The 9,504-nt window shown below is 44.0% G+C and overlaps 1 protein-coding gene across 1 annotated transcript in view; it reads left to right on the forward strand.

Annotated features, from left to right (window-relative positions):
- The window catches only part of CDC5L (cell division cycle 5 like), a 28,642-nt gene extending 19,825 nt beyond the window's left edge, over nucleotides 1–8,817 (forward strand). Inside the window, exons 13-16 of the mRNA XM_075860939.1 lie at nucleotides 75–314; nucleotides 619–816; nucleotides 6,659–6,871; nucleotides 8,246–8,817. Of these exons, the coding sequence (XP_075717054.1) occupies nucleotides 75–314; nucleotides 619–816; nucleotides 6,659–6,871; nucleotides 8,246–8,350 (756 nt within the window). The 3' untranslated portion in view covers nucleotides 8,351–8,817. The remainder of the gene's footprint in view (nucleotides 1–74; nucleotides 315–618; nucleotides 817–6,658; nucleotides 6,872–8,245) is intronic.
- The last annotated feature ends 687 nt before the right edge of the window (nucleotides 8,818–9,504 follow it).

Here is a 9,504-nt window from a genome sequence, read left to right on the forward strand (position 1 = left end):
CAAACAGTCTTCATTAAAAATATCCTTCGTTTTTAAATGTTTGGAATAATACGGAGATCATTATCGGTTTGCAGGTAAATGAGACCATCTTGAGGCCCGTGAATGTAGAGCCGCCGCTCACGGACTTGCAGAAAAGCGAAGAAATGATCAAGAAGGAGATTATCACAATGCTGCACTTCGACTCCATGCATCATCCATATGGAGACAATGCAGCGAGCAAGAAAGGGAAAACTCCCGGCTCCACCAATGCTGAACATGTGGGATATTTAGAGCACAATCCATATGATAAGTTCACAGAAGATGATCTAAAGCATGTGAGTGTCTACATGATCTTATAAACCTGGTCCCTTCTGAGATTGGGGTGTTTTATCGTAGCTTCTGTGGTGTACATTTGGACAATCGCTTTCCGTATGTACGTCATAGCGGACAGTTACCAAGGCGGCCGTCCGATGTCCAGCAATTATCATGCGCGTGTCCTATTGGGATAGAATATGTGCATGGTACTTGCTGGGTGTTGGTCCCGTCTGGGGGGCAGCAGCATCGCCCCACCCCTGATGTCCGATCAGAAGAGGGGCGCGATGACCCCTTTTAAGCTTTATTTTCATGTTCCCTGTGCAGGCTGAGGAGCTCCTGCAGCAAGAGATGGAGGTGGTAAAGCAAGGTATGAGCCATGGAGACTTGTCTCTGGACGCCTACAACCAGGTGTGGGAGGAATGTTACAGTCAGGTGCTTTACCTGCCCGGACAAGGACGATACACCAGAGCTAACCTGGCCAGTAAGAAGGACAGAATAGACTCTCTGGAGAAGAGGCTGGAGGTGAGTGCCCCGTCATCATCACTACTTACATCGTGGACTTGCAGACCCGGCAGGGCAGCGCTGAGCGATACCAAGTAGTGACCCGCAGGATGTAAATTGTCCAAATACTGCCCGTTACTCCACTGCATCTGCCCCTCTTCTTAGTCACCTACAAACCTAGAGAAAGACAGAGGGAGTGGAATAACATAGGGCTGCATTTGGGCACACAGGTCTGCTTAGGAGCTGTATACACAAAAAGGAAGGAGAGTAACCCCGTGATGACCTGTGCCGTAATACCACAGCACAGGCAGGAGGCATCAGAAAACCTATGGCGTATTGTTATGGCGCTATTGCCACGTGGCACTGTCATGACATATGACATACATACTTGGCAGTAAAAGGGTTACGTTTCTGTTTACACGAAGTACACATCAGAAATATTCCACAACGATGCATGCCGCAATACCGCACCGTTTTTCGTCGTGGTGGCCAACTGTATAGCAAAGCGCAGTCTGCTGTGCTACCTTATACAGTCCAAAAAAATGTTTGCCATCCTCACGGAAGCCAAAAAGCCACTCTTTTGGCCTTTGTCGGTAGAACGGGGGCCTATAGCACGTTCTCAAAATTGAAAGTTGAGATCTCTGGGACCAGCTCTGTATGCGGCTACTCACATACTCGCCCATACGGTTTATTCTAAGAAAATGGCGCGTACATTTCTTTTTTTTTTTTATATGTTGCTTGAATGTAACTCCTCCATAAAGGGAGCTGTATGGATGAGCGTGTGTAATACAAACCACCCAGCGGAGGGGCCCTGAGATATCCGTTTTAGCAACTGGATTTTTAAAATGACTACATCGCGTCGTTCTTTAACGTTTACGTTTGAGGCTACACAGCCACACAGTAAAATTGTGGGTTTTCCGCAACTGCCGTATTTTTTATATGCAACAAGTTCACGGACAACTATGCTTACCAGAGTGAAATGTTGAGGTCACGGTATTTTACAACCAAATGTCGCTGCGTAGCCACAGCCTAAGTGTTCAGTACAATTAGCTGTAAATGTTAATATCCTGGTGCCACGGTGATGTTCTCGGTTTCACCACCAGAGGGCAGTAGTGTTCTTCACAGCAAGACTTGTCATCTTAGCGATTTCTGCTCTCCGTTTGTAGATATTTTGCGCGGTCTGTTTAGCTGCCGCCTTTTTGTTTCAAATGTTAATGGTTCATATATCCAAAAGATAATCACTTTCTCGTACATCATACTCCCTTAAAGGAGCCACTAAGTCAAAGAAGTTGTCTCATGTTTCTGAGAACATCTTAATATATGTGACCTCTTCATACATCTGAATCCTTCAGTATGTCCTGCTATAAAGGGGTTCTGTGATATAACGAGGATCGGTGTTTATATTGGTCTGTACGCTTCTCTGCTCGCATCTCCGACAAGAGCCAATCGCAGCCGACACGGGCACAGCATTTCTGCCCCTTTACATAGACGGTCGGTAAGGGTCTTATGACCCGGACTCCTATCCTCAGACACGTCATCAGGATGTTACTTTATAAGAGTCACATATATATTATTGCTAAAGCAGTATTCTCATCTAGGACATTTTTGGCATATCCACAGGATATGCCATAAATGTCCGATAGATGCGGGTCCCACCTCTAGGACCTGTCTCTGTCTCTAGAACAAGGCCCCCTGGTCCCCGTCCTACCTTCTCGCTGTGCTCCGCTGTTTCAGTAACTTCCATTTGCTTCTATGGGAGTTTTCGGAAACTAGCAAAATGTGCTCTCGCTGTTTCCAGAAAACCCTGCTACCTCGTCAGTCAGTGGCCGGGGACCAGCGACAAAAGGTAGGGCGAGGTTTAGGAGACCCGCATTTATCTCTAGAATGGGTCCTAGAGGTGGGACCTGCCTCTATCAGGCATAAATGGCCAAGATGGGAATACCCCTTTAAGCCGACAGCGTGGTCGTGATCCCCCCCCCTGTTCTTCAGGATTTTGATGATCATTAGAGCCTCCTGATTCAAATGAAGGGGCAGATATTTGCCGGCGCATTGGAGCCGTATTTTCAGACGTAATTCGAGGTTAAAACGCCCGAATTACGTCCGTAAATAGTGTGTGTGAACCCAGCGTTACAGCGAAAAAAGATGGTGTAAAAGAAAGAGAAAAAAATATATAAAGTTTCCCCAAAGGTCTTTTTTGACCTCTGAGGAACAGACCACAGTAATAAAAAAATAATAAAGTAAAGTGCAAAAAAAATTAATAATAAATACACAAAAAAAAACCGTTCCCCCCCGCTAATCACTGTTGTAAAGCTAGCGCTGACCCAATTACCCTAATATAGACATGTAATATATTAAAATTTACGGTAGACAATGACGATCACAAATAAAAGGTTATTTTAGGGTAAAACTATGTTATTACCAAAAAAAATTGCTGAAACGTAAAAAAGCTTATTTTTTTACTATTTTCAAACTTTATAAATAAAAATTCTAAAATAGCAAAAAGGATGTGTATAAAAGTGATAAAAAACTAAACCTGCATTGTCTACGGAAAAAACGTCGCAAAAATCACGTCGTTCGCCCAACAAATAAAAACGTTATAGCCATTTAACTAACACGTGCTAAAAATGGCTAAACGGTGTCTGGTCCTGAAGGCTCAAAATAGCCCGGTCCTGAACTGGTTAAAGAGGTTTTCCCATCAGGGCCATTTATGAGCTATCCACAGGATATGTCAGATTAGATGCGGGTCCCACCTCTATCTCTAGACCGGGGCCCCCTAAACTCCGATCTACCTCTGTGTCCCGGCTGATTTCCAACCATTGGATGATTTTCTTACTTTTTTCAGTTTATTTAACGGGAAGGAACACCAAGAGATTATGGAATAGATTTTCTCTATATAAATAACTTTTTAACATTGTATTGCTATAATTATTGTACGTAACCTCACAACTTTTAACCTCTGAAAATACAGGTTTTTTTTTTATATCATAAATAGAATTGGAAAAATATCTATCAATATATTGATTATAACTTCTGTGTTCCCAGCAGGGAAAACAGGTTAGCGGAATCTATAATCCATTACATACTACCTGCGCTAACCTCCCTCCGCCCGGCACCACCTCCGTCTCTGACATTGCACGCGCGAGCAGTGTCAATTGCAGCATGATCAGGCAGATGGCGCCGCGCGCGCACTCTGGGGAGAGATTACATTATAGGGTCAGGTCTGAGCAGGACCCCGTGCAGCACCGGGGGAAGCAGAGACCGGACGGGGCAGACCAGGCAGTGACGAGGCGGCGGGGGTGGAGCTTCCTCCTGCAGCGGAGCGACGCTAAAGAAGCGATTCAACCATTGTTAGAAAAACAGAATTGTGAGAGCCTTGAGGGCCAATTAATCAAATTAATTTGATTGCCAAGCCCTACTTTTAAATAAATATTTTTATAGTTTGGGCATTTTAAGACGCGGGGACACTAATGTGTGTTTTATTATTGTTTATTTTTCTATGTGATCTAGGGAAATGGGGGGTGACTGCTAAAAAAAATGTTTACATTTTAACTTTTTTCACATTTTATTACATTTACTTCGCTCCAATAGGGGGCTTGAACCTGCGATCATTAGATCGCTCATGCCATAGACTGCAATATCACAGTCTATGGCAAAATCCATTCATTGCTATTGAGACCTGTATTGTAGACCTCTCGATAGCCGGGTTGGGAGCGTTCACAAGGCTCCCTGCTGCTAGAGGAATACACTCACGGGAGCAGTTGACTGGACCCAAATTGAAAGGGGAGGTAAAAACCCCTCCGGTACCGGTGGTCATAGCTCACACCGGCATCCTGAGGGGTTAAATGCTTGCGATAAGAAATTTTTTGAATTGCAAGCATGGCCGCTGGGTCACACAGCAGAGACACGGAGGCTATGGCGCTGCTTCTGAGTGGGCGCCGTATTTAAATACCCTTTCCCAATGGAAATCGCCGGTGGAACGACGTTGAAAGTGTTAAAGGGCTTGTCTTCTGGTTTTTGGTTTGAAACATGGGCTGAAAATGCATCCGTCTGCGCCCGATGGCCTCCCCTCCACCTGATCGTTGGGATCCCGGTTGAATAGTTTTTGTCTGAGAATTTTTTTTTCTTGTGCTACAGCGCCCTATAAAAGTATCCACCTCCTTGGTGGTTTTAATTTTTGTTGCATTAGGACCTGGGATTAAAATGGATTTTCAAGAGGATCTGTCATTTCTCCTGACAATTCTAAATCACAATTCTGGAACACATTTTCTTAGAACTCTATGTTGTGCAGTTCCTCTATTATTCCTCCTAGAAATTTATGAATAAATTGTCTACAGTGCGCTGTTATTCCACCTCTGTCATAGGGGCGTGTACCTACAGTCTGTCAGCACTGATTGGACATCGTCTGTAAGGACACACCCCCAACTGCTAGTACTATGTCCATTCATTCATACATTTCCAGGAGGAATAACAGAGGAACAGCACAATGCAAAGTTCAAAAGAAAAGATTCTCTAGAATTGTTTTTTAATGGGGCATACAAGTATTTACTAAATTAGACATGTTGGGAGAAGGGACTGGTCCTCTTTAAAGTTGATTTTATGTAATGGACCTGAAAATAGTCAAATTTGTTTACAGGGGGGGGGGGGTCTTGTTTAAAAAAAGAATTATAAAAACTGAAAAGTTGTATCCCCCTTTGCTATGAAACCCCTTAAATAAGATCTTGTCAAACTTCTGAAGTCACATGGTGGTGGCAGGGTGTAAGGGGAAATGTCCTGCAATGGCCGAGTCACATCCCAGAGAACCCTATAGAGAATCTGTGACATGATCTGAAGACGCTCAACACAAAGATCTCACCTGAAGGAGTTGGAGGAGTTTTATCGGGGAAAAAATGATGTGATAAAATAATAGAGACAAACACCAAGACACTCGTATCTGTAAGTGCAGAAAAAGGCTCCACAAAGTGTTGACTTCCAGGGGGTGAATACTTATCACATCAAAGTGGTAGACGTGTTGTGTAAATCAAATGGTACAAATCCCCCAAAAAATACATTTTAATTCTAGGTTGTAATGCAAGAAAACGAGAAAAACACCAAGGGGGTGAATACTTTCGCAAGGCGATGTATCAAACCTGTGGCCTGGATATCCTGCCCTGTTCTCTTCTATATACCCTTTGTACCTTACGAGCAGGGAACATGTCTGACTATCCTCTCTGTTATTCTCTCGAATCATCCGTGTCCCGTTCTGGATAGCGCAGCGCAGGGATCCGGCAGCCAGGCCTGACACAACGATCTCCGCACCTCGCAGGCTGATGTGTTGCGGCATCTGGTGTGATTGTGGGTCTGGCAGCACTAGAGGCCCGGCACGCCACACCTAACTTGTACGACAAGGGCCGGCTATCCGCCTGCCATAGCACATCATCCATCTCGGTGTGCCGCCATTTCTTCTTCTGGAAATGTCTTTTAGTAGCATCTAAAAATTGGGATAATCTTGATCTTCGGGGCAGAAAACGATCCCTAGTGGGAACTCACATATACAAGGGAAATATCCAGTGCAGGTCCTGTAATAATCCTGATATCATGGAGCAATGTAAACAACCACACGAACACTTGGCATTGTGCATGGTCATCTCAGGTCATGGTTAGCCAGGAGTCTTGATTATAAAGCTCCTACTGTTTTGTGTATACAGCTCCTGTGCAGAGCTATGTGTCTCCATGGTTACAGACTACAAACCCTGTGTAGTCTGATCATGCAGTTATATTGCCATATTTTCCCTACTTCTTACCTACGTATATTTGTTAGGTTTCATTTAAGAAAATTGTGATTTAACATAAAGCTCCATTGTTTTTTTTTTTTGTTTTTTTTTAGGTAAACCGAGGTCACATGACTGCGGAAGCCAAAAGAGCGGCAAAGATGGAGAAGAAGTTAAAGATCCTGCTGGGTGGTTACCAGTCCCGAGCAATGGGGCTTATTAAACAGCTAAATGAAGTATGGGATCAGTATGAACAGGCCAACCTGGAACTCAAGACATTTGAGGAGCTGAAGAAACATGAAGATATCGCCATCCCCAGGAGGATGGAGGTAAACATGTGGTCTAAATATTTAAGATACCTATTTAAACATAATAAGATGTTAACCTGTATTAAACTCCAGAGCTGCATTCACAATTCTGCTGGTAACAAAAATCTGGCCATACACATGAGATAAACATCGGTCTTATCTGCTTATTTCGGCAGGCGAGTCCAACAATCCAATGTATATGGGGGCACCCCCGACTGTCCCCTGTCTGTAGAGGTCAGGGGAGCTGCTAAAGAGGGATCCGGCATGCAGCCCGAGGGGTCTTATACCCCCTCCCATTGAAATAAACATTCACACTCAATACAGTTCTTTTATTTTTTTTCTTATTACACTTTGTACCTGAGTGTGGAGGTCACTAAGAACAAATGGAGACTTCTTCTTCTATGGCAGCGGTGCACAACCTGCGGCCCGCAATGCCGTTTTATTTGGCTCCCGTCTCTGGCACAAACCATGTTTGTGGACTCTGCTCTAGAGAGGAAGAGATGAGGTGGCTGCGCATGATGGCGGCTGTGGATATGTTATAAATGTCCCTGGTGGTAAAACCGCTCTAATCCGGTTCATCGTGATTGCATCCAAAAGATGGCTGAGAGTGGGCGCCAAAACAAATCTTAATGATGTTGGTGAAATTGCCCCTCTGTCATTTTTATTGACATCAAAAAGGCGACTATTTAAAAGAAGTCAATTATGATGTCCAACCATTGTCCCGTTGTTTACAGCAGTGGTCTGCAATGCCTGACTCAACAGCTGGGGTGAAACTACAACTCCCAGCCAGCATTCCCCTGCAGCCTACCACCTGGGGGTTGGTATAGATAAAGGAGTTGGTCCAAAGGAGACAACTGGGCACAAATTTGTGGAGCCCGGGGAAAGGGGTTGTCTTTTTCCTCCCCCCCCCCCCCCCCCCATACAGCACTGGACACAACTCCTTTATATATTAGTCCAATTTATGAGATCCTGCATTTAGCACAAACTAATTGGGGGACTTTTTAATAAAAATTAAAACTGAGGGCAGGTCATTTTGATTTTACCACTTTTTGCTTAATGTTCTTTAAGGTCTTGTACGACCGTCCGACAATCCAGAATATCTTCACTATCAGGTCCCATTAAAGGACCAATATCCCTATTGTTTTCATTATCAGCTGGCTGAGGGGCACGGCTTTATTTCCTGGTCTGCTTTTTTTAGTGCGAGCAGTGGGGGAGGGCTCCTGCTGCAGTCAGTTGCCTTACAGGTTTGCAGAGAGAAAGGAAATGGTTGATCTCAGGGGACACAGAGTGCTTTTTATTCTTCTCACAATGTTCATTGCAGTTCAGCTTACCGGTCGTGTATTTTTCATACAATATACATGAAATTCTATACTTTTTCTTTCCCCCCCCCCACAGTGTCTTAAAGAAGATGTGCAGCGACAGGAGGAAAGAGAACGGGAGCTTCAGCAACGATTTGCAGAACTACTTCTGGAGAAGGAAGGTTCAGTACACAAATACTAAACAATGTGACTGTCTCCAGTTCACCGCCCACCACATCTGCATGTGCTCGTCCTGCCGCCTGTGATCAGTACCGACCTGCTCAGTGTATCTGCCGTGCGCTGACGATCCTGCTGTTGTGCGCTGAGCTTTATGCACTGAAGTCCTTTCTACATATAAAACGAGACGCATCCGGTTGAAAGACTTTCACTGAAATGATGAGAACAGGGACGGATATCTTTATTTTGTGATACGGAGTCCCTCCCGCCCTCCATAAATCCATACGACCGTGTGACCGTCTAAGGTGAAGCCACATACTTTTACCAGCTGTATATTTGTTGTGGTTTTTGTTTTTTAATTTTTTTTGTTTCTAATGAAATCATTCATTCCATTGAATGTCGGTAGCGACAGCGTTGTATCATTCTTTAACCTTTCAAGGGTTTCATTGCCTGCGGATTATTGATGTACAATAAATATTACTGTAAAATAAAGACTGACGACTTTCTGTGCTTTGTGACACGTGTCAGATATAGCAAAATTACTTCAAAGGGGTAAAATAAAAAGTTCTGCCACTTTCTAATATCGTTTCTATTACAGTTCCTGCTCGCGATCAGTGCATCTGATGAGGATAGAGCGGCTTGTAAAGGGCTATTCTGCTAGAAGAGGGTGCAGCTGCTTGTTAAGGGTATGTTCACACGCTAAACAAAAAACTGCTGTAAAATACGGAGCTGTTAACAAGGGTTAACAGCCTCTGATTTTCAGCCGTGTTTTACGGCCCTTTTTGGAGCTGTTTTTCTATTTAGACAATGGAAAAACTGCTCAAGAAGGGACATGCGCTTCTTTCTACGGGGCCCATGGAAGTGAAACACGGTTTTTCCCATTGAAATCAATGGGAAAATGTTTGGAGGCGTTCAGCCCCCGTATTTTCAAAACAACTGAAAATAAGCCTTGTGGACATACCCTTAGGGTTAATCTGCTAGTGGAGAATAGAGCTGTTAGTAAAGGGTTAATCTGCTAGAGGAGAAAGATACAGCTGCTTAAGGGTTAGGGTATGTGGACACAATCAAAAATGTGTTTTTTAATGGCCGCTTTTGGAGCTGTTTTTCTATGGAGTCCATGAAAAACTGCTCCAAAAAGGTCTCAAGAAGTGACATGCAGTTCTTTTTCGCGGCCGTTTC

The sequence above is a fragment of the Rhinoderma darwinii genome, chromosome 4 (genome assembly GCF_050947455.1).
Source record: "Rhinoderma darwinii isolate aRhiDar2 chromosome 4, aRhiDar2.hap1, whole genome shotgun sequence".
NCBI lineage: Eukaryota > Metazoa > Chordata > Amphibia > Anura > Rhinodermatidae > Rhinoderma > Rhinoderma darwinii.